Raw genomic sequence first — 26,508 nt, forward strand, 5'->3', positions numbered from 1 at the left:
TTTCAAGTTTGGTTTATTTGTCACATACATAGTCATACACAGTATAACTCGCAGTGAAATGGTTGAGAGTGCTCTGTCCAAACTGAGGAAAAAGAAAAAGGGCACTGTCCTAACTTCCATGTATTTTTCACATACTAAGGCTGCACTCAAGACCATAACCTTTCATCATCGAATAAAAAAGACAAAATTAAGCCCAAGACACAGTCAATCAAACCTCTTTAGCACAGCCTAAAACCATTGTTAGTAAAGCACTCCAGCAGGCTGAAACAACCATTACAAAACCAAAACTGCTTGTGTTCTTGGGATCGCTTCAGCACTAGAAATCACACATCGCTGATCTATGGTGTACACTGCGGCTAGACCTCTCCCACTGACAGCCTTTTCCAATTCTTGCACAGATTTTACATGCACATTCCCGATTTGCTAAGCAGTAGGGCATGGCTTTTTCTTGACTTCAAAGGTGAAGGATGCCACAATGCCGCCAACAGTTCATGCCTCATGTTTTAAAATAGTATAGCAATCCTTCCTGCATTCTAAAGAGCTGTCCTACACAATCCAATCCAAAATATTTCTTGCTTTTTGTCCAAAGCCTGACCCCATGATTCTCGGCAGGAAACGTTAAATGAGTATTGTTAAATGGGTGCTGTTTAGTGACTTGATGTTTAGTGACTTAACTGAACAAATTATACCTTTACTGACAACTGGTCTTTTAACAGCTTGTTCAGTATATAAACATGGGAGCTTAGCTTCAGAGCTGTAAGCTTTTCCAGCCAGAAATTGTAATTACAGTGTACATGTTAATTACTGTGCCTTTCATTTACAGAAGTTTGAACGAATTCCAAAAAAATCATTCTGACACTGGAAAAAGAATGAATCATGCTGTCCAGTGTATAATCTACCCAGGCAGCCAGACAAAGCTCCTTCGAAGAGGCTGGGTAAAGCATCTGGGCTTTCATTGGACACTCAGCACTGAGTTGCTTATTAAACGTAATAAGTTAATTTAGTGTTTATTACAGAGAACGGGTTATTGCAAAGCCCTATAAAATTAGTACCTTTATATTCATACCTAGGTAGAGAAAGTTGGCACTATTCTGTTGCAAAAGGACAACTCCTATGCAGAGCACTTTTGAGCACAGAAGGTCACTGCACAGCAGTAAGGCAGTTGAGCCATTCTGATTACACAGCAGGATTCCAAAGCTGGGGGTTGGTGAGAATGAAGAGAGGAGCCGGGCACAGTCACCTGCTGGCAGTTGCCCTTTATGCCTTTCTGCTGTCCGGGAATTGTATTGAGTTTCCCATTTAGTTGGCTGCACACCCTCAGGAGAGGAAAAACCATGAAAAGCTTTTAGCAATCTACAACATTCAGAATCCATTAACAGATTAGAAGATGGCACAGAGAACTATATTGGTGTTTATTGTATGAAATAATTTTTTTGTCAGAAGCTAAATGAAACTTTAGTGCAGCTTTGCAGTTTTAAGTGATGTTTCTTGTGCCGTGAATACAGGAAGATTTTAAATCAGTGGATTTAATGAGTAAGAAGTAATAACTGGCACACGGAAAACATTTAGATGAAAAAATGCTGACATCAACTGTACAAATAAGGAATTACACTTAACTGATGGTACGGAAAAGGCCGAGACAAATGGACTGAAATTAGAGAGCGCAGATGTAACCATGTTCTCTGAAATGATCTTGTTTTTTTTGCCTTCAAGTAGCTGCACACGTAAATTCCAACGGTTTTGTCAGAAATGTAAAAATGTATGTCTATGTCTCTGGGGAAAAGGTGAGTGTTATTTAATCTACTATGTCCATATCTATTTTATAAGTATAATAAAGTATAAAAAAAATTAGGGGAAAAAAAAGGATTTAAGTATACAAATTCAGTAGTGAAAGGCATGCCAAAACACTCCAAAGCCAAATTACAAAATTACATCTCATCAGTCCTTTTTTAACCAGTTCCTGAGTCCAACATATTGAGAATATATTCAGAATACATTTAATGAAAACACCATCTAATAATTCTTGGCAGCAATATGACAAGTTGTCTTACTGATAAACTATAACCATGTGACATGTAAATGTAGATGCAGTGGCATCTATAGCAAAAGAACAGTCTTGCACTGTTGCATTCTGTAAAAGCTCTGAAGGTTATAGTGATGGCACCGATACTTTCATGGCTGAAGAAGCCATTTGGAATTGTGTGTTTTCATGTGTTGTAATACCAGCAATAAGAGGGCACAATATTTTTATATTTAAAAAAGTCAGCAGCTTAATGGAATCATTCTTCCATTTACTTGTGACCCGTTGTTTAATTTTGGCTTTGGAAAACTGGTCCCACATCAGCAGAAGCTGGTAATGGAGATTTAAGATGAAAACAAAAGTTTCTTCTGTTGCTGTTTGGCAGTGCTAGTCCTTTGTGATCTCTGACTTGATTCTGCCTACATATCATAAAGATAACAAAACAGTTATTGTTGTGGTCGTGCTACGAGATCTCTGATGTACTGTTGACTGTAGAAGAGTCAGGTGAAAAATTGGTGTTTCTAACCAGCAATGCTGATATTCCTGAGAGGGAACTTGCTGATCTTAGAGAAGCATTACTGAGTTAACATAGCAAATACCTGCTGAACCCAAGCCCTTGTTACCAATCTGGCCGATTGGGTTTTTAGTGATAAAGGTGCATCTGCTTTGAAACAAAACCCCAAGAAGAAGGGAAGAAAATCCTCACATAAAAGTGTCGCTAATCATCCTCCCTGTTCTTTCGCAGACATGAGTCCGCCGGTGCACCTTAAGCACATAAGCCTGCCTGAAACGCTTCCCGCACTCTGTGCACTCAAACGGCTTCTCCCCGGTGTGAATCTGCATGTGCCGCTTCAGACGGCAGGATGTAAAGAAGCTTTTGCCGCACTGCGGGCAGGTGTATGGCCTCACTCCAGTGTGGTAGCGCATGTGCAACTGGAGGTAGCAGGCCTGCGTGAAGCTTTTGTCGCAGTGCGAGCACTGGAAGGGCTTGTGGCCCGTGTGGTAGCGCTGGTGTTTTAGCAGCTCGCCGAAGGAGAAGAAGCTCTTGCCGCAGTCGGCGCAGAGGAAAGGCCGCTCACCCGTGTGCGTGAGCTCGTGGCGCGTGAGGCTGGCCTTGTAGGCAAAGGTCTTGTCGCAGAGTGAGCAGCGGAAAGTCTTCTCCTTGGTGTGGCCGGCCATGTGGGCACGGAGTGTGCGCTCTCGTTTGAAGCTCTTGCCGCAGTGTGAGCACAGGTGCGGCTTCTCTTTGGAGTGCGTCCACTCATGCTTGCGTAGGGCGCCTGGGTAAAGAAAGCTCTTGTCACAGTGCGCACACTGGTACGGCCGTTCAGCCGTGTGTATGCGCTGGTGTGACAGCAGGGCACCACGGTACGTGAAGCCCTTACCGCAGCCACAGCGGTACGGCCGGTCAGGCCGGTGTGCCAGCAGGTGCCGCTTGAAGCTGGTGACGCAGGCGAAGGTGGCCTCACACAGCGTGCACTTGTGTGGCCGCTCGTCCAGGTGGCCGCGTTTGTGCCGGACCAGCGCCGCCTGGCAGCTGAGGCGCTTGCCACAGTCGCTGCAGCGATTCAGCTCATCCTGGGCATGGCTGCGGTGGTGATCCCGCCGTGCGCTCAGTGAGCTGAAGTTCTCACCACAGTACAGGCAGCAGTACATCTGGGGCTCACTGGCTCCAGGCTCTTCCCCCTTCGCCTCGAGTCCCAACTCCTCGGTGGGCCTGGAGGCATGGATGAGGCGATGGCGGCGCAGGGCCTGGATGTGGGAGAAGCGGCGGCCACAGCGCAAGGCCGTGCATTGGAAGGGTTGCTCGCCAGTGTGCGTGCGCTCGTGTGCTTTGAGCATACCTGGGTAGCGGTAGCCTTTGCCACACACCTGGCACATATGAGGCTCCTTCTTGCCATCCTCCTGTGGAACCGGGTGTATCTTTTTGATGTGGCTTTTCAGGTACCGCTCTTGAGCATGGGTGAAGGGGCACATAGGACAGGAGAAGACCTTTGAGGAGACGTCTGCAAAAGAATCTGGTTTGAGAGACAGTGTCAGTTGCAGTGACCAGTATAACCAAAATCAAATAATTCTCTATGTATTACGTTAATATGAAGCAAACATTTCTATTGCACATAAATTAACCCGAATGAACTTGCTGCCAAATGGTAGCTTACTATACAAACAAAGTCTGATATTACTATTATAAAGATGTGGATGGGATATAACCTGTAATTCCATCATTTGAGATCAAACCAGAAGACACATCAGAAAGTTCAACAGAATCCCTTGAAAACAAGGAACATAATACAAATATACAGGATAAATACATTTAAATAAACTTGGGTCTTAATTTTTGTATTTACCTCTAGATCTCAGGGCATGGTCTAACATTCAATTTATTTTGTGACAGAATCATGATCCAATTATTACTGAAACATGGTGTCCACAACCTTTGCTGTGAGACGAACGTTTAAGCATTTTGCTAGCATGTAAAAACATACTTGAACACAATGTGACTTAGTAACAGAGGAATAAATTTACATTTATGGCATTTAGCTGACGCTTTTATCCAAAATAACTTACAATTATAAGCCTTGCTCAGGGACCCAACAGTAGCAACTTGGCAATGGTGGGGTTTGAACTGGCAACCTTCTGATTACAAGTCAAGTACCAATGAAATCCATGTCAGCAGCAATTCCATGTGTTTACCTGTTATTTGATGCAACGGGACCTGCATTCAACTCTTTGACTGCTTCAGAGTTTCTCTTAACTGTGGCAGGCCTTCTTCTCTGCTTTTGGCAGCTAACCACTTTATGGAGCACAGGTTTTCTTTTCTGCTTTTGGAGGTTCACCATTTTGATCTTCCAAGTCTTCTTGGGCTCTCGGGCTGATCTCCGAATCGCTGTGAGATGCGTGAGCGTAGTTGACTCTTCATGGGCGCATGCAGGCATGCATGGCGAAGGGTCCAGTGCGGATGTGCCAGCTGGGTTACTGTCCGACCAGTTTCCACCCACTGTAGGGTCACACACATTCTCCTCTGGTCTCCGTCTTTTCGCACCCTTCAAAGATCCGTCACCCTCCTTACAGTGTAGAGCAGTTTCCCCCAAATAGTCCTCAGCATCAGCCCCTCTTTCACTCCCAAGGTCATTTTCCCTAGTTGTTCTGTTATCCTGTGACTGCCTCAGTTGAAAATCATCAGCATGCAGCTGGTTGATTCCATGCTCAGCAGCTTCCACTCCAGGAAGGCACTCTCTGGCCGGATTTGCATCTAGTTCGCCATCTGCCCATTCTGACATGACCACAACGGTCAATACGTCTGTTGCATCCATAACACACTCCGGGATCTGAGCGGGAACTGAGTCCACTGGGGAATTTGGCAGATGGCTGCCTGTGCCAAGACGGTGCATGGTGTCTCTCTTGCCAGACAAAGCAGAGAGGATGCAGCCACCCACACTCAAGCATGGTGAGGAGGCTTAGGAGGGAAGTAAAAGAAAAGTGATCAGCTTCAGATTTAACTAGCAGAGTACTCGGACTTTATAACTTGGCAACAAGTTTATCAGCTTGATTTGGGCCAATTTTGTGTGTGCTCCTTTCACTAAAGTAAACTAAAAGATTAAATAAACAGCTATGGACAGGGGTCCTAAAAGTAATGAAAATGAACTGAAAAGGTATATGTACATAAATACTGACAACATTTAGGGTCATGATTTAGAATTCATCTGTCACAGCTAGGAAGTTGTATTTTTTAATACTGAACTGTTGAACATTAAAGGTTTTGATAGTTCAACTGTTGAACAATAAAAGGTAGCTACGCTGTTATTTCTTTGGTTGTATGCATGTAACAATGCATTCTACAATAAGAACACAATTACAAAATATAACAATTAACATGTACTACAAAAAAATGCAATTATAAAGGCATCTATCCATTATAATAGCTTTTTATGACCTCTTAACCGCATAAGAACTTTGGTGAAAGGCCAACCAATATTTTATTGGTTCTCACTTTGATTTTGGGGTATAGATAACCCAAAGAATCATGGACAATAATTAAATACTAATGAACTTGTTCAAAATAGTAATACATGTCAAAATCTTTGTTGATACCACCTGATCATCTCACGGAACAAGTGGACAGACATGCTGAGCACTGACTTAAGAAGTGTCCTAAGCAATTAATTGTAATATTTGTCAATCTACTGCTGAAACTTAATTGCACTGCACTAACAGACTAAAGGTATCAAATATTGGTCCTGATGGAGCGCAGCACTACATAGTTTAACCTGCTATGATCAAATGATTCATGTGGTCTGCTTCCCTGGTCCCTGAAGCAAACAGCACCCTTGTTGAAGGCACTACATACATTTTGACAACAATTTTTCATATCTAAAAAAAACCCCCACAAAAATGTAATTACTGACAGCAGGACTAAGAGTTCCATTACCTACCAGGAGCGTCCAGATGCCCAAGGAACTTATGGTGATGGAGCAGTGACTTCAAGTTGTCTGGGTTACTGATGGATTCCTCACAGTCCTTTAAAACAGAAGACTCAGAGCCCAGCCAATCTACAGTCTTAAATCACAAGGATAGAAAAGCATTTGAACAATTCTTTAGTCAATCAAACAATTATGGACTGAGCAATTAGGCCCATTATTTTGTATAACACAGAATTATTAATTATTTTTTGGATGGTCATCAAAATCAAAGTAGACTCATTTCAAAATGCTTCATGATTTCCTACCTGCAGGAGATCAGGGACAGGCAGGAAGTGCCCCAGTCGGGACAGAAAGTCCCACATTAGCGTCTGAATAGCAGAGTCATAATCCGGACCAAACTCCACTGGAAATATATGCTGTAGAGAGCAGAGACAGGGATATAAATAATGGAAATACTATAAATGTTACCACCCTAACTAAATGAAAATTCAAAATTCATTTTTACACAGTTAAGATGTGTTTATTATCCTGGAAAGGCATTTGAAATTACTGAAATTTGTGGAATTTCTGGTACTCGTTTCATTAGGGCTTTACCACATCTGGTAAGAAATCTTCACAGTGTTCACAGATTTAATTAAAAACACATAAAAACAGAACTGACTAAATAATGTTACTATGACATTACTATAAAACTTGGATCAACTGTGTCATTTCTACGATAACTTCTTTAAACATTACAATGGCAAGGTGATCGCAATGAAAACATCATAGCATATCATAGCATCCCTTAGATGTCATTTTGGCTATATGTAAACTGTAATGATAAATATATTATTATGTAAATAATAATTATGTAATTATGTAAATTAATTTACATAATTCACTTTAGGCAAACTAGTTTTTATACTTTTTAAAAAACATTTTGCTACTTGTGCATATGTTACACTAGTGGGAAACAGCAGACTAGCTTGCTGACAGTAAGTATGAATAGCAATTTTTAGTAATAGCGCAAGTTGCTTAGCGACTGTCACTGTTACACATTTCACATGGACGTGCAACACAACAAATGGTCTTAGTTGAGCTTAGGCAAAAACTTTACTTAGGCTCAACTTTACTGTAACAAGCCTGAAATCCTGTCTGAAAAATGATCTTAGCCACAACCAGTTTAGCAATTATTACCCTCAATATTCTGCCTTTAAAATCTGCCTTTATTTTTTTTAAGCTTCTTGGAACACAACCTTCAGATCTCTCTCTCATAAGGTTTAAAAAATTATTACATGAGCATGGAAAGTCATTTCCTAAGAGATTTCTGACCTGGAAGAAGTGATCTCTCTCATCAGTGTTTTTAATGAGGGTTTGGACCAGCTCCACAAAAGGCAGTCCTGCCTCTCCCACCTCTGCGCTGTCCACCTGCATGACCAAATGGCAGACTGATCGCAAGTTGCATGTACATTTCTCCATACACTCCTGCACTTCAGTGGGAGCACATATAGTCCAATAAATGTGCAGGCTGCATGATGGTCTTTCTGATATTATGGGGTATATTTGTCTTACATCTTTGACTAGGGGCAGGGACAGCTGGATGCTGTTGAGGTGAGTCTGAATTGTATGTGTATCCACTGGCTCGCCCCGGCAGCACAACTCCAGAATCAGCTAGAGGAAACATATACATATCCTTATGATCAACTGCTGATACTGCAGGTTTAAATAATTTGTAGCAATTGAACCAGTGGAGGCAGAACATTACAAGTCAGTGCAATGGCATGAAGCAGTTCTAAGAAAACAAAAAACAGAGGACCATAACTGAAAAGAATGAGGGAAATGGATAAATGCTTCCTATAATTAAGCCTGGTACTGGACCAAGGCCAAAAGTCACACATTAGCTCAAGCACTGCCACCCTTCAAATGTAATGTACACGGCAATCATGTTACAAATTTCCTACCTTCTGTTCACTCCAATCAAGCAATTGATCAGTACATCAATAAACACACAAGAGTTCATGTTGAAGGCATCACCTTTGCTCGCAGTCCCAGAATAAGTTCAACTCCGTGAGTGTGGCTGAAGAGCTCTGGGACAGCTTCAGAAACCAGTGACACAAAGTCTGCCAATATCCCATATTGCATCACATTCCGCTGCTGCATGACACGCCACAGGAGGGCAGACATGAGCCGAAGTGGTGGAACCAAAAGGCGCAGAGAGGACAGAGGCAGAGACTGATCTGAAACATGGCGCACGCTGTCAATTAAACATCATTAAACAAAACTTCAAGAGCCTTGCTGTGACAAGCATAAGCGCTTTATTACTATAAGTGAGGAAAGGAATTTTACTTCAGTTCAGTTAAGCAACACTATTCATACTAACGTGGATCTTTTAGTTTACCAAGCTGAATGAATATAAACTAAACTACATGCATCCCCTGCGTAGTAAAGGGTAATAATGCAGTGAGGATCTAGTTCATACCTATGCTTTGTCTGACACAGCTCAGTACACATTCTTACGGATTGAAAGGATAGTATCTGCAAGTAAACAATTATTTTTACAAAGTAACTAGCGAACATTTGCTTCGTTATTCCTTTTAATCTCACAAACAAACATTGCTTTTGGGTGGAATGCTCCGTTAACAACAGGTTTTCTGAGCGTAGTATTCCACTAGATGGTCTACTGGTGCTGTAACCCAACTCCCAGTACACCTGTAGCCCACTGGAATGGCTTGGTCCTGGCGTACTGAGAAGTGGGATAAAGCAAATAACGTGGAAAGTGTGTCGAAAAAACTGCCAAAGCACCTTAGCGTTAGCTACTATAAGCACGTCAGATAATGTTATTTCCCTCTGCTGCTGACTCTCACACGTCTTTGGTTTTGACGATCGCAACCATTACAACTGCCGAGGACGTGAATTCTGTTCGGTTCAGATAACGTGTACAAACCTCCGCACTAAACGCTCCCTATACTTAAAAAAATAATAACTACAGCCAAGAGTGAGTATACATTATTTGCTTCTGGAAAAAACTATTCGCTGCTTATTAATAACCTTCAATTACCTGCATCCTCCTGTTTTGGCAATCCGACTTCCATCATTGCAGCTTGATAGCTAACGCTGTTAGCTGGCTAGGTAGCTACGATAGCAAGGTAAATAGTCTCCTAACCTGTAACTAGCGTTACTTTTTAAGTTACTATGTTCCCACGTGCATTCGAGATGGGTGCTCAAACTCATCATAAATAACTAATACGTTCGTGTCATTACGGTAGGAGAATTGACTAGGAACAGTTTACAACAGTCTGAACACTCTCGCAAGTCTTCACAGAGCTGTTTAACCACCAGACGTTTGCATATGCGCTCTTAGCCGAACCATAGCGCCGCCGTGCGTCCAGATGACTAAATGGTTGCGTCTTTTCTCCCTCCTGTGGACGATGTTCATGAAGTGATAATCATTATACACTACCGTTACCAAACTAAACTTACACGTCTCTCTGAAGTGCTTCAAACTAAATCTGTTATATTCTCATTTGCTGAACCTTCTACAAAGAAACTAAGAAAACGTTTAAGTTGTTTATATAGCTATTTCAGATAGATTATAAAGTTTATAAATAACTGTTTTGTCAATTAAGACCAGTCAAAACATTTATCTACAGCCAGCTCCTTTATTTACAACTTTCAGCCAAACCAAAAGTGGTATGAAATATGAAACAATGTGAAAATAAAAATTCACACTTCCTCTACATTTTATAACTCAAGTTACAGATGAAGGTAGTTCTTTGAATTTTGATGAAAATCTAGAGCATGTGGCCAACATCTAGACAATTCTATTGCATGTTTGTTCTCTTCCAGCTCCTAACACACCTGTCATGCCAGATAAAGAACTGTAGAATACCAATTCACCTGCTCAGGTAAAATGTCGTGTCATCTGTAGAACTGTCATTATAATGAATCCATCACATGCTACATCACTACAAAAACAATTTCAAGTTTGAACCGATGTAATATAAAAAGAGAGCATTAAATGAATGTCTGTGTGTCCATGTTTCATTTAACGTGTGCTCATGTTTTTACAAGTGTCATGACAGAGCATCAGCCACCTCGCTCTCATGAAGGGTGGACTCATGCACTTCCACCGTGTGGCTGATGTCAACTGGGCACTTGCTATTGTCCTGCGCAGCATGGATGCGTGCGTGGCTCTTAAGCTTAGCGGCACTCGTGTAGGTTTTCGAGCAGTAGCCGCAGGCATGTGCTCTGGCCTGCGTGTGTGTGCGCCGGTGCCTGGCCAACTCCGAGGAGCTGCGGAAACGCCATGGGCAGGTGGGGCAGGCGTAGGGCCGCTCGCCTGTGTGTACCCGCTCGTGCAGCGCCACTTCCGTGGCTGTAAGGAAGGTCTTTGCGCAGTGTGCACAGGAGAAGGGCCGCTCGCCGGTGTGCATCAGATGGTGGCGGTTGAGAGCAAATGGCTTCGTGAACCTCTTGCTACAGTAAGAGCAGGCATAGGGTCGTGCGCCCGTGTGACTGAGCGCGTGCTCCCGCAGCGCACGCTTGGACTTGAAGCGCTTGTGGCACTGGCTGCAGGCATGTGGCCTCTCGTCCGTGTGCGACTTGTCGTGCTTGAGGAGCTCGCCTAGTGAGAGGAAGCGCTTGCCGCACTGGGAGCATAGGAATGGACGCTCGCCCGTGTGCATACGCTCATGGCGGTGCAGAATGGAGATCAGGTTGAAGGCTTTTGGGCAGTGTGGGCAGCGGTACGGCCGCTCGCCCGTGTGCGTCATGTGGTGCTTCTGCAGGCCCGAGCGCAGTGCGAAACTCTTCCCGCAGAGGGCGCACTGGTGCGGCCGCTCACCCGTGTGGCTCAGCAGGTGCCGCTTGACATCAGCTCGCCGCGAGTATGTCTTGTCGCACTGCGGGCACTTGAACTTGCGGTGGCGCCGGTGGCTTTGGCGGTGCGCGGATCGCTGCAGTAGCGTGTCGAAGCCCTCGCCACACTGCTCACAGCGGTACTGCTGTGTGACACTGTGCGTCCTTCGATGTGCCGCCAGCGCAACGGCACTCGAACTTGCCTCACCGCAGATAGAGCAGTAGTGGGGCAGCTCGCTGGTATGGCTCTTCTTGTGGTGCGCTGTGAGGGTGCGCAGGTTGACAAAGCTGCCCGTGCACAGGCGACATGAGAAGGTGGCCTCACCGTGGAACTTGCGGCAGTGCTTGGTTAGGTCCCACGCATGCTGGAAGGTCTTCGCGCATTGTGTGCAGTGGAAGGGCCGCTCGCCAGTGTGGGTCAGCTGGTGCCGGCGCACGTCTGACGTGCGTGTGAACTTCCGCCCGCATGTGTTGCATAGGTATCGAGCACGGGGGTTTTCTATGGTTTCAGTCTTGCAGGACTTTGTTGTTGTGGGACAACGGTCATTATTTAGCAGTGTGGTTTCCATGCCGTTCTGTCCTGCCTCTGGTTTGCTGGGTTTTCCATCTACAGCAAGAAGCAAGACAGCTAACTAAAAAGTTACTTTAAAAAACGTTTTAGTAATTAGAAAGGTTAAATTCTTAAAATATATAAAACTGCTAATTTAATTAATTGTTTGCACCCCTCAAATATGAATTTTCCAATACACACCAACTTAATTTCAGCAACAGAGGAAAAATATTACACATGATCAAATGTAAGAGAGAGACTACCAGTACAAACATTACAGTGTAAGGTATAAGGTAAGGTAAAAAGGTATATTTTGCGATGTACCTGATTTTTCTCCAATATCCTCTTCGTTTTTCCTGAAAACAAAAAGAACTTAAGTCTGCATGCCCACAAAACTACTGAAAAGGGAATGATGAGGGAGGTGTGATCATTGGTCCATGTACATTAGCCATTTCCTTACTCTTTCTCTGCTTTGACTGTTGGAGGCCGCCCTCTTCGCCTCCCAGGCTGCACCACCTTTGGCGCAACTGTGTTCTTCCTTGGTCTGCCACGCCCCCGTCGGGGCGGCAGCACCTGGCCCGTGCCTGCTTCAGACAAGCTCTTATTTCCACTAAGAGTGCAGTTAGCTTGTCCACTAGCCCCAAGGCTAGCATCAGCAGTGTGCATTATGTCTTTCTGTCCAATAATTTCACTTTGTCTTTCCATATCAGTTCTGACGCTTTCGTCGTTTTCTGAGCTCTCGGCTGCTCCCAGACAACTCGGGGATAGTAATCCTCCTCCATCTCTTGGAAATTCCATTCTAAGGTCACACTGAACTGATTTCTCACAGAGAGCTTTCTTCATTTCTTCCCCAAGTTCTACTTGCTGATTCATGGCCATCATCTCGTCCTCCTCACCTAAGGTGCCTCCCTCAGTGAGGATCGCCACCACAGATCTGCTCTCCACATTTACTGCGCCTTTCGCTGCCGGGTCCTCCACGCCTCCATGAGCAGCCTCTGACACCTCCTCCAACACATCATTGGTGCTCAGCTCCACCTCAGCATAGTCGGTCACAATGATGGCCTCAGAGCCCAGCTGGCCCAGGGTACCCTGGCTCAAGATAGTCACAGTGGTAGGCTGCATGTGGTAGACAGTGGGCTCTGCAGGAACCACAACATGCGTCGATGGAGGGATAGAGAGGCTGGAAAGGATGCAGTCCCCTGATATGGACAGTGCAGTCCCTGCAAGTTTAACCCAAAAAACATCAACAAAAAGAATATAATGGCAAAATGGGCCTTAATTCTTTACTGTTTATCAATGCATTTCATCATACTCCCCACACAATACAATATGTAAAATATGGCCATTACCAATAGGTGCTAATTATCTAGTTACCAGACCTCAGAATTATAGACTAATAATCATAAATAAATAAAGTATTTACTCTCATAAAATTACAAACTATTCATTTGTCATTTCAATTAACAACTTGGATGATTTAAAATTATTACTGGAATTACTATTCGATCAGATCAGAAATCATAGTCTTCTAAATAAAGAGAATAATATTAGTGACAACCAAGTTCTCTCTAGGAAGGTTTTCTGAAGGAATTATTTTTATAGACATTGGCAACAACCAAATGATGCCAACTTTGTTAATAAATGAACCTTGACACACACACACACACACAAAATCTTCTATTAAACACAAATGAAAAGAATCGACAGTATATTTACATGAATGTAAAGTGCATTTGCTGGACAAAGACAAAATACTGTGCATTCGTATTTTTCTTATGAATTATTTTTCCCTTTATGTTATTCTATGCTATGCTCATTATTCTACCTAGCTGAGAGTGCATGAAAAGACAAAAGATCCTATTTGCTGTGCACATAGATATCCAAGTTTAATCTGTTATATAAAAAAGTAAGTGGCAAGGTTAAGACATTAAACTGAATTCAAAATATGTGCAAGTATGTCATCAAATCAAATTCAAAATTCACCAGTGAGCAAAACCCTTATGCACAAAAATTCTTCCTTGCACAAGAAAGATACATACACATTTCTGGAAGTGATTGGTGGTCTTCTTGTGAAGCATAATCTGAGCTCACCTGATTGTAAATTGATCATTTAGAAAATCACACTTCTAATCATCTAAACTTAATTTTCCCCCCTTTATAGAACAAAATATTTATTACATTATAAAATATATTAACAAATTTGTATTACAACTTTGCTAAAATGTGCTTTGAACAAATACACAGGAAAACAAATACACTGAAAAGGGAAAAAAAAAAAAAGATTACTCCAAGTGACAAGTACTGACAGTCCAGCAATCACAACCAGCTTCCAAGAAGTATCCAATCCTATCTTTGGTTACAGTAGCCATGCATGGGCCCTGCTCTCAACTATCAAAATAGATTAAACTGTTAGGTGACAGGATATTTAATAGCAAGCAAAAAAGACACTTGAGAATCAGGCTAATTTTCCTTGTACAAATAGTTCTCTTTGGTAAAAATTATGTTTTTTCCCCCCTCTCTTACACAAGTAGCACCTCATGCCAGGGTGGTTTTGATTGTGTGATTTCCCTCATGCACAGCTGTTTTTGCTAGATTATGATTTTTTTGTTATTTGACACCATAGTGCAATGTACTTTGGCAAATGAAACTATAAGTTACATATGAATGTACCTTCTTGTTTAACAAAGAATTTTTTTAAAGACTGCACACCATTTTTCCTCCTTACTCAAAATGTTATATGAGCAGGAAGTATGTGATTATCTTCTTAATTCTGCTTCAGTTCAACATTTATTGGGCACTGAAGAATGCATAAAATAACCTCCATTTTTTGTGTGTGTGTACTGCCCGCCAACTACCAAAGAATTACACTTCATTTGGTATTATCTTTGACGTCATAGATAACACTAATTTACTACTGCAAGTCATAAGTTATACTGCATATTCATGAACTGTGAAATTAACTGACCCTCCCGCACCTCATTCACTCCATCGCTCTTCTCGACTAACAGACATGGAGAAATGCTACTCTTTACAGCTTTCCTGACACTTACTGGAATCAATGTGGATGACAAGTTGGTAAGACTTTATTTTTAATCAACAGTTATTTTTCATTATTTTTATTATTCAGGAATGTAGCAACCATTGCAACTATAACAATGTTCAGGTCAACTTTTCCTAATTTTATGTAATTTAGGTCAGCTAACCAATTTACTTTTATAATGTTATATGATGCGATACACTGACATTTTTTAAGTTGCCATTTCCCATGTTTAGCTCCCGTTGTCGATAGTCAAAGCCTGTTAACTAGACCTGGTTATAAGATAGATAGCTAACTAATGCTAGCTAACGTTAGCCAACAGCTTTAATGTAAATGTGATCAATATGTAAGAAACATAGTGTATACAATGGACGGGACATCACAGTTGACTCCCACTGTGAATTTTTGAAGCCACCAAGATGGCCGACATGGGAGTTGCCATGAAAATTGCAGATGAAAATTGGAGCCAATTAGAAACCTCCATTAGTAAACACCAGATGAAGAGAAGGCCTATGACAAAGTAAAATGGAAGTTTTTAATTGCCACATTGCATAAGTTTGGTTTTGGAGAGTCATCCATGGCCACAGTCATTACTAATGGGATAACGTCACAAAATTTCACACTGCTCAAATCTTTATAGAACTGCCACTATTTACCAAAATACAAATCAAAGGTATTCAGACAACAAACCTAGAACACAAAATCTGCCTATATGCAGATGACAGTTTAATGAACCGAAGTGGAGTAAAATATCAAAATAATCAAGAAATACTCTAAAATACCAGATTACTCAGTGAATTGGACCAAATCAACCATCCTTCCACTTAACATAAAGATATCAAAAACACTAAAACACACTTTACCTATCCCCCTTAGTTGTCAACACAACACCCAGCTGTCAGAGAGGCATAAACTTGATGTTAAACCACTACTCAAAATTATAACTGATGATCTTCAACATTGGATGAACCTTCCATTATTCCTTGTTGGCAGTTTCATTTATTAAAATAACATTACCAAAAATAAACGATTTTCAATGACTCCCATGCAACCCCCTTTAACCTGTTTTAAATCTTTAGACTCCATCCATTATCTCCAAATTCTAGTGGAAAAACAAACCACCAAGAATTAAACTAACCACATTACAAAAATTTTAAATGCATGGCACTCCTAATTTTCAACAATATCTCTTCGCAAATCAATGAGAGTATATTCTCAAATGGACAAAGCCTAGTCAGTTAGATGAACCTTGGACAGTAACAGAACTAAGTCTAACCAGTGAGATTCACATATCAGACTTGCTGTTTATCAGCCCAATACTTAAACAGCACCCTTGTTTCACAAATCCAATGATAGCTGGCACACTGAGAGCTTGGTGGAAACTACACACAATAAACACCAACCAAATATATACCCATATGGCAAAACCCTGACTTCCCACTTTCCATATACCAAATTTCCATATATGGATACAAAAGGACATAATACATTTCAAGCACATTTTTCAGATTAATAATTTTATATCGTTCTCATATCTAACCAAGACATAGCACTGGGAGTAACCAATACCTAGTATAGTTACAACTTAAAACAATTACATGCTCAAAAGTAAAGAAAAAAGATATAAATGACAAACATAACCTCCCCAAAATCAGACTTCATTAATATCTCTTCTACAAACAAACCCCTATCCAAAATTTTAAGTTAATATCCAAAACAGATTCAACTATATATATCATGTAGGAAATAGGAAGATGATCTTTCACTTACAACTAGCAGTGGTAGGCAAAAAAAAAAATCATCAAATAACATGTATAACATTAATTGTAAAGAAAAATATTGGGAGAGATATTAATGTGAGGGGACCTCATAGAATTGACAGAACACAATTGCCAAAAAATTAATTAGATGTGTAATTTGAAATTAAAATTTGTCGTTTGCACAATTCACTTACATGGGAATGGGCAGGGTTAAAAGTTGTACAGCAGGCAGCCACTAGATCAGACACATAGTGGCTTCCCTTTTCACCCACTATCATCCAGTCCACTTCTAGATAGTCTATGTGAGAAACGCACAGATGATACTGCTCTAAATAAGTCCTTAAAATATTAACTGTGGTGTTCTCCAATTTAACCAAAGAATTTGATTAGCTTGTATTTAAAGACGGCACGGATTCTGCTGTTGACCGAGACCCCTAACAGCCTTTCACCTCTTCAGGTTCAGATAAGTAAAGTTGATGCGATCTAATTTCCAGCCTGCTCCATAAAGACATTCTGACTAACTGTTATGTTTGACACAGAGACTGAATCAGTCAACTGGGGTCCATGCCCACACAGCAGAGGAAAAAAAAAAAAAGAAAATTCAAAACACTCCTTTTAATGTCCTTTTGGGGGGGAAAACTGAAGATAACTGGAAAACATTAATTGTAGAAATATTTATTTTTCATAGAGTTTTAACAACAACTGTGCAGGGCCTTTAATGAATATTTAATGATGATCATCTGGGAATTCAATTATGTGGGTTTTAATTCAGACATGAGAGTACTTTAAAGAGGGTTTTGGTCACCTTCATTATCCTGACCCCACAACTTATCTTTTCTGAATTTATAAATGCTAAGCAATATACACCATCAAAATGCACTGCACCTACTTTTACCACCATCACAACTTACTACAACTGCCAAACATACTAGCCTTTATTCATCAGATATACATATGATCAAATCGGATCGTAAATGAGTATACAGAAATTTCAATGAGTTTCAATAATATCATGTGTGAGATATTTACATGATCATAACAGTTTAACAAATGTGGGACTTGCTTGTTTTGTGGTCAGATAATCAAAACTGTTATCAATTATCACTGATAATTTTAAAATGTTAACATTTTTAAAATTTGAATAATAATACACACAACCATTTGTACTAAAATGGTATGTATTTCAGTTACTGTCAACATTCATAATCTGTAAATGTCAATTCTATTTTGAAGACCTACATTATAATTAATAATTGGTTCTTCAACTAAGTATAAACAACTAAGTATCAACTAAGTAAGCTTTAGTGAAATTTCTTTTTCCTTCTAGAATTACTTACTTCCTTTATTCTTCCATTTTGAAGTACAATCTGCTTAATGCTTGCCTCTTATTGTCTTACCAGTACAACACCTGCATAAATTTATATTTAATGCAATTATATATTTAGGGAAATTCAATGTGTGCCCATTGAAAATGATATGTAAATAAAGCGCCGTTGCACCCACATTTGTTTTCACACAGCTGAAGGTGATTAAAGCGCAGTTGATGAATCACCACTTGTTGTAATGACAGTTTAGTGAATCAGACCTGTAGCACTTTGTTCAGGACAGTGCTTATTTTCTACGTAACTTTGATAAACAAGGGCCATGAGACTAAGCAGTGCCACACCATAATTACTGTAAGGTATTGTGTTTAAGTCACAGCTCTGTGAATAGCATTCCAGTAATATCTGCACCCACAGGAAATGCATAGGTACATACAGAGGTATATCTGAATTTCAGCAAACACTTAAATGATGTATTGCCTCCCAAGTCATTCTAAACAATATACTCTACTAATAGGAATTTATGTTTAGATTCTAGCATGCATGGAAGTATTCTTGAAAAAGCATCTGTTGAAACATCTCCCAGTTGCTAACACATATATGCTGTGCAACATCACATGTTACAAGGCACAGTCTGTATAATGTAGCTATATTGTCCATTATAGTGCACTCAGTATGTTCTCAGGAAATCAAATACTATGTTGTGTAATTTGAAAGTCCAGTATATCTGATTTTATACCAGTATAGCTTACCTAGTTTGGAACCTTTACTCCAGTACTGATTGTCCACATTACTGATGACTTTATGTTGCTGTAGCAGTTCTTGCAAATATTTTGGTTCTGATTCTATGCATTCATCCAGGCCAGCAGGGGCAGGAGTGAGCCAAGACAGCGTCTGTAAGACAATTTGATTCATTTACTGGAGAAATAAGTAAGACTCAGAGTACCTATATTTCATTAAAGAATTTCAGATTTGTACTCAAGGTTAAGGTACTCGACTTCGAGCCCCATCACTGCCAATTTTCCACTGGTGAGTCCCTGGACAAGACCCTTAACCTGCAATTGCTCAAGCTGCTTTCAGTCATAATTTTAAGTCGCTTTGGGTCTAAATCTAAACTATGCTGCACATGATGCAATTAGCATTTTTATTAATTTATTTTATAACAAAAATGCAAACTGCAAATGCATTGGCCTTCAAAAGTGTGTTTGAAGATGCTTCTAAATGTAAATTAATACTCCTCTACATGAATTTTAATTTTTTCACATTCACACTGATAAAAAGTATTAATAAGTGTGACTATGTTTTTCACTTGTGTCTAACATACATGTGTTACATCACACAAACATGGCAGGGTTCAACAATTCTCCAAGGTTGAAAAACTTTTAAAGTAAACAGTACTGTGAGAAATTCGCAGTACAAATCTACAGCTGTGTACAACTATTACTGTACCTTTTTAAAGTCTGGAACAGGAAGCAACCTCTCCAGACAGGACAGTAGTTCCCACATTAGTTCCTTGAGTGCTGTGTCATACCGCGGTCCGTACTGCACAGGAAACACTGCCTTGGTAAGAAATAATTAGAGGCAAACAAGCATTTTAAAAATATTGTCCAACCTTTACATAGTATTTCCATGAACAGAAGCCAGATTGAGGAGACATAACTGAAAAATTGTCTACTTCACACCTGGAAGAAATAAGCTTTTTCTGCTGGGTCCTTTAGCAGTTCAAGCACCAGTGCCTTGAAGTTAGCCACTGAGAGCTCCAAATCAGAATCTATGTCCTGAAAACATTAAAACAGCTTATTAGCTTCTATAGGCAGTCTGTAAATGTATGTGCACAGGTTTGAGGTTGGATTTCCTGTGGTAGATTAAGCCTAAAATAAACTCAAAATTATCTTCAGTGATTTACCACAGTCACTGCAGTTTACTCTGATACAAAGTTTTGTCCATGTCAGAGGAGCTGGCCCACACAGACTACTGGTAAACACTCCACCAGTATGAACAGCATCCATCTTTAACATATACTTACTACTGAGCATCCAGCTGGAACAGCAGGAAGTCCCATTCTGTCCAAGTGAGCTTGGATGATGACTTTTACATCCACTGGGCCTCGTAACATCTCTAAGATCATCTTAAAATTTAAAAAATGAATTATGATGGTTATTCTTTGAATTTTACCATCCTCTTGCAGCAAGGACAGTGGACATTTTACTGATGATGCTTTTATTAAAACATACAAATACACCATACTACTAAATATGAATAGAACCTTTAAGTTCTGCTTTAAATGAAGGAAAAAGGACATCAGAGCTGCCTGTTTTTTCAACAGGTAGTTGGCTAACTAATCTAACATGTAAACACCTAAAGCACTCATGATAAATGAAATCCTCACAGATCTTAGATTTAATATACTCAGTCTAGCAGAAACTTGGATCAAGCCAAATGAGTACATAGCTTTAAATGAAGCATGTCCTCCTGGCTACAGTTATGTACACTGCCCTAATCTAACTGGCCGCACTGCAAATATTTATAACGACACATTAGCTGTAAACCAGAAAGCTGGTCATGATTTAGTTTTGTTTTTTTGTTTTTATATTAACATATACAATGTAGCCAGCGATAAGACCCTGCCCAGCCTCTTCCACTTATTGGTATCTACAGGCCACCAGGATCCTATTCAGGATTTATTAATGAGTTTGCAGATTTCTAATCTAATCTAGTCACTCTAGTAGAAAGAGTTATTATTGTTGGTGATTTCAGCATTCAACTAGTGAATAGTGCCCAAGACCCTCTCAGATGGGCCTTTAATTCTATATTAGTTAATTGGTTTCACCCAATGTATAAGAGAACCCACATTCTCTGGTGGAAAAACACACTTGATTTAGTACTGACATACGTGCAGATACAGAGAACAGTCATACTACCCCAGTCTAGTTCCATCTCAGACCATTCCCTCCTTTCATTTGAACTATGTTTGAGCCACAATATAGTAACCTCTCACTTAGAATCAGTATTTCACTGCACACTCAATGATCTTGCACCACTTAAGAATAAAAAATTAGGTACATAAAATTAGTACCTTGGTATAATGATCACACTCACACACTTATTAATGCTTGAATATGTTATCTCTCAACCCTAATAGAAAATTAAAATAATCCTAAATTTTAATTTACACACAATTGCACATCTAACTAGGAATAAAACTGACACCAATGCTCAGATTACAACATCCCATAGTAGTAATGAGTTCATTAGTTTTCTCAATTTCTCAACGAGAAAATTTAACATATTGGAGATAACATTCAGAGTATTAATGTGACACTGAGCAGCTACTTAGAGATCAGAACAACCAAGCCAAAAAAAAAAAGACTCTAGAATCCTTTACTCTTATCCATGGGCCTGAATTTACATCTCTGATTTCACTCTCAAAATCTTGCACTTGCTTACTAGATTTGCTGCACACACACTTTAACTGAGCCTTTACTAAATTTAATAAACTCCTCTTTGAACATTTGGCTACAAACCTAAGTCATTCAAAAGAACAGTAATCAGACCACTTAACAAAAAATCTAATTTCGACCTATCAGCCGTCATGCCAATCACGAACCTTCCTATTTCCAAGATTCTAGAAAAAGCTGTAGCTCAGCAGCTAAGCTAATACCTGAAATCAGATCCAAATACATGAAGTCTTTCAGTCAGGGTTTAGGCCTCATCACAGTAAAGAGATAGCACTGATTAAAGTAGTTAATGAGGAGTTGTTTGCTTCTGACAAGGGCTATGTCTCTTTACTTATATTGCTTGATCTGAGTGCAGCATTTGACACCATAGACACATTTTACTAGATAGACTTGAAAATGGTTTTGGGATTAGCGGAACAGACCTTTCCTGGTTTAAATCTGATCTATCTGATTGCTACCAGTTTGTCAACATGAATGGAAACTTTTCAGCATACAATGTTAGGTATGGTGTCCCACATGGATCTGTTCTAAGGATTCTGCTTTTTTCTTTATATATGCTACCTCTAGGTGATATTATACGTAAATACTGTGCTAGTTTCCACTGCCATAGTGATGTGTCCTCTGGTTTGGCTGAGTATCATCAGTTTAGTATTACTGAGGAGTACGTAAGTGACATCAGACACTGGATGTTGAAGAAATTTTCTTTCACTTAATCCTTACAAAACAGAAGTGCTTCTGTTAGGCCCACAAACAGCTAGGACCTCGCTCTCTAATTACTTGATGAACCTCAATGGTCTCCCAATCACATCTTCTTCAAAACTTAAAGCTCTTGGAGTGATTATGGATCCCAGTCTCTCATTCGAAGCTCATGTAAATAATATTTCTATTACCGCCTTTCTCCACCTCAGGAACATTGCAAGATGAGGAACATACTCCCTTCACATGAATCAGAAATGCTATGACACGCATTTACCACTTCAAGATTGGACTACTGTATGCCTTACTATCTGGCTGCACCACTAAGTGCCTAAACAAGCTCCAGCATGTTCAAAGTGCATTAGCCAAAGTTCTAGAACTAGAAAGTTTGATCACATTACTCCTATCTTGGCTACATTATATTGTCTCCAAGTAAAATTTCGTATTTATTATAAAATACTTCTAATGACCTACAAAGCACTGAATGGTCTTGCCCCCAGTACCTAGTACATTACAACCTCACTAAACATATTATTACACTCCTTACTTAAACATGTCTTAGTAAACATTCTGACCTTAGTATCATAAGGTTTGATTTGGCTGTTTATTGTTAAGCAATTGATCAAAAGCAACTAATATATGAAATTTGACATGGTGATTTGGTGTTTGCCTACTCCAATCCAGGGTTAGCAAGGAAAAATGGGCCCTGAGTTAATGTATATGAGCCATATCATTGGGCATTTATTATCTACTTCTTGAGATGTATGTCTTAATCTGATATCACTGACAATGTATGCAAAAACACAGCAGACCTGGTTGAAGGTAGAGCGACCACTGAGTTGTACTCTAAAAATTCTAGCATGGCTGACAGAATCGAGCACCAGCACCTAGTTAGTCTTCTAACCTCACTAACCTTTGCATCTTTAATAATTAAAATGCTAAGTAGTATCAATCCATAGCATTGTTTTGTTAGAAAAATGTCTAATATTACCAAAGTTACAGCAAGAAAATGTTATTTTACCCATTTATGGTCAGGAACGCAATATCATCTATGCATTTGGTATACTTTGCAATCATGTGTAATAATGTAAATGATATTGTCTAAATCTCTCCATAACATTGGGGGCATCAGAAACACTCTGCTACAAAACAAAAAACAATAGGTGTCAGTACAGAGTGCAACAAAACACCTATAGAGAAAATCACTTATTGCTGCTTTAAAATGGCATCTCCCAAATCAGTGGACATAAGCCTATTCTTTTACTTTATTTCTTTTTATTTCAATTTAGGTCATTTAATTTCAGTTTCTTCAGTTTGATTTTTCATCCTTTTCCCTCTTAAATAGTTTTTTTACTTTATAGAAAAAAAAATCACTTTCATAAATATTTTTGCTACTTTCTACTGGTAGGAAGAAAATGACCATTCGACCTCAGAAATACTAGGTATCAAGAATATGAAAATGTCTGGTGATTATATATTTTTGTTATGTGATATTGTTTTGCTGTATTATGCACCCCCAAGTTCTCTGACTTCTGCAGTTTTACCTCCATACTCATTCAGGTCTACCTGTAGCTATGTTTGGTGGGATGGATGAAGTTATGAAACATGGTGAGTCATCACTAATAGGCTAGCACATCCAGGAATACACTGGGTGTGATATGTAAGTCCTTCTAAGTAATACCAGATTATGCTTATGGGGAACAGTGTGTGTATGAATGTGTGTGTATGTGTATGTCAGCCAACCACCTGGCAGCAATTCTGTGCATTTAGGCATGGTCAAGACTACCTGCTGAACAGCTGAACTTCAAACCAAGCCTCAGAATGAGAGAATGGAAAAGAAATGTGAATTAAGAGAGGAAATATCCATATATAAAATATAAAAGAGAAAATATCCAGTGAGCAAAAGTTCTCTGGGCAAAAATGTCTTGTTGGTGCCAGAGTTCAGAGGAAAATGGTCAGACTGGTTCAAGCTGATAAAAAGGCAGCAGTAACTCAACAGAAACTCAAATAACCACTCATTACAACCGAGGTATGCAGAAGAACATATCTGAGCGCACGACACGTCAAGCCTTGAAGCAGATGGGCTACAGCAGCAGAAGACCACACCAGATGCCACTCCTGTCGGCCAAGAACAGGCAACTAAAGCTACAGCAGCTAAATCTGAGGAATGTTTCTAGCATAGCACCTTGTTGAAGAATGAAGGCAGTGCTGAAGACCAAAGGGATCCAAACCAGTACTAGAAAGGTGTACCTAATAAAGTGGCCAGCAGAGAGTGTACATGCATATACACATTATTGCAAGACATATACACACCTACTACTTGCCGATGCAACTGACCTCTGTTCGAAGAGGCTGATCAACTAATCTCAACAGCTAGATCAACTAATCAACTAAAGGTTTGATGGACAATTAAGATGATGTAATGACTGTGGACTTACTGCCTGACCTGTATAATACATAATGTATGTGAAAAATACAGGGCTGGTTTCCTAGTATTACAACTAATCTAGGTATGGGAACCAGCCTTCAGTATAAAAAAAAAGAATTATGCTGTGTACACTCACCCTCGCCCTCAAACCCAGTATGAGCTGTGCTCTTTGTCTGTAACTCATCAATTGTGGAACATTTTCTGTAACCATGGACACAAACTCCTCCAGTTTCCCATAATGCAGTACATTTTTCTGTTGTAGAACTTGCCACATAAATGCAGACATCAGGTGCAAAGGTGGAACCAGAAGACGCAAAGAGGAAAGGGGTAGTCTGAAGCCTACAGGGAAAACAGACAAATAATTGCATTAAATATATGCTGCTTTATTAATTGGAAAATGCAAATATGTCTAAATCTCCAAATACTGTGGTAAAAAAGCTCAATATAAAATGATCTACAAGTGAACATATATATTCTATACATCTGTATATGTAATAGATTAAAAAATAAAAATACGATGAAATTATTTTGAAGTTGTTTTAAAGTTTACTCAACCTTCATACAGCTATTAATAAAATACATTAACTAGATTAATGCAACTTGTACAGTGCATGCCATATTTAACCCCTAACACGAAAGCTCATAAGTCACGAAGCCAAACTAACAAGTACACTCCGTTAAAATACATAAATCAATTATTACTTCATTCCAGCCAAAGTCTTTTTCCATATACTAAAAAGGTCTGCCTAATACACTCCAATCTTTCAGTATTTTAGGCAGAAGTTTTCGAGACAATTTGTTCACTTTCTAGCGTAGCAACACATCCCCATCTTGACGTTACCGATTCGCTAGCTAGCTGGCATAAATAACAACGTGAAATGAAGTGATCTTCAGTGTACAGAGGCCAGACAATATGTACCTTGAGCTTCTGTTCTCGGTAACTGTTGTTTATCCATTGCTACCTAGAAAACTGAACAGCTAATGGATAACAGGTAAGTTATGATATTTTCCTTTTTAAAAGATTAGCCAACTAGCTAGCATTGCTTACTACGTGAGCGCAGTACGAAACCAAAAACTTCCTGTCTACAAATTCCAAAACAAAAGCACGATATTTACTCCACTAGTATCTTATCCTAATGTGTACTATTCATAGTGAAAATTATTATTACAGTGAAACCTCCACGCCTATTAATTTTTGCAATAATTACGTTATATCATAATGACCTTTGTATATGAAAGTTATTTGTCAAGGGTTTTTATGCTATTGAACTCTAATTGGCTGTAATCTTCCTAACACTGTTTGGCAAACTTCTTTCAATCCAGTAAAAAAGATGCAATAGGCAATAGGCAACAATTGCCCCACTTGAAAATGATGATACATTTCAAACAGGTTGTAGCAGCATATTTTTCACTGGGTTTGGCTGGTTAAACATTTAATATTATTTAATGTTTTAAATAACAAACTGTGGGTTTGTTTTGTGCTAAAATGAGATTTTTCAGCCTATATGCGCTCTCTTTTTCCTGTACTGCCAGCATTTGAATCCCTCAAGATAGAAATATGCTAGCCTAGGAGTCTGTACTAGCAAATTTAGTTTATTTTGCTTTTTTCTATTAACATAATTATAATTGTGGATCCTGTAACACACTGCAATTGTGTAACAGGATTTTTCTTAAGTAATTGTGCAAATTCTTAACAATATGTCACCATCTTTGCATAGGCTATTTGTAGTCTTTATGTATATTTATGGTGGTAAATATGTGTGGTAATTGCAAGTTTGGTTAAAATCATAAAACACTGTTGTGATTTTGGGTATAACCACTGTCTACTGAATAAGTATATGGTACTCTATATGAACCATTTTGGGGGCACACTGTTGAGTCTGAATGTGTGAACAACAAACTACTGTAAAAATATTTCCTTTACAGTGTCATGATTGCAGATGTTTTTGATTATGTTTGTCACAGTGTAGCATTTTG

At 39.6% G+C, this 26,508-nt stretch overlaps 1 protein-coding gene across 1 annotated transcript; it reads right to left on the minus strand.

Annotated features, from left to right (window-relative positions):
• Window positions 1-25,601, minus strand: LOC113575372 (uncharacterized). The gene is made up of 17 exons (XM_035519686.2): window positions 25,451-25,601; window positions 24,668-24,870; window positions 19,976-20,077; window positions 19,632-19,727; window positions 19,399-19,509; window positions 18,702-18,843; window positions 12,291-13,050; window positions 12,155-12,186; window positions 10,499-11,887; window positions 8,458-8,660; window positions 7,996-8,094; window positions 7,756-7,851; window positions 6,747-6,857; window positions 6,454-6,577; window positions 4,715-5,477; window positions 4,232-4,290; window positions 1-4,038 (listed from the first exon to the last, which is right to left on the minus strand). Exons 1-17 carry the CDS (start codon window positions 25,485-25,487, stop codon window positions 2,723-2,725), a joined length of 5,643 nt encoding a protein of 1,880 aa, XP_035375579.2. The 5' UTR covers window positions 25,488-25,601; the 3' UTR covers window positions 1-2,722.
• Between the last annotated feature and the right edge of the window lie 907 nt (window positions 25,602-26,508).

This window comes from Electrophorus electricus, chromosome 4, assembly GCF_041902795.1.
Source record: "Electrophorus electricus isolate QZ-2024a chromosome 4, ASM4190279v1, whole genome shotgun sequence".
Lineage (NCBI taxonomy): Eukaryota > Metazoa > Chordata > Actinopteri > Gymnotiformes > Gymnotidae > Electrophorus > Electrophorus electricus.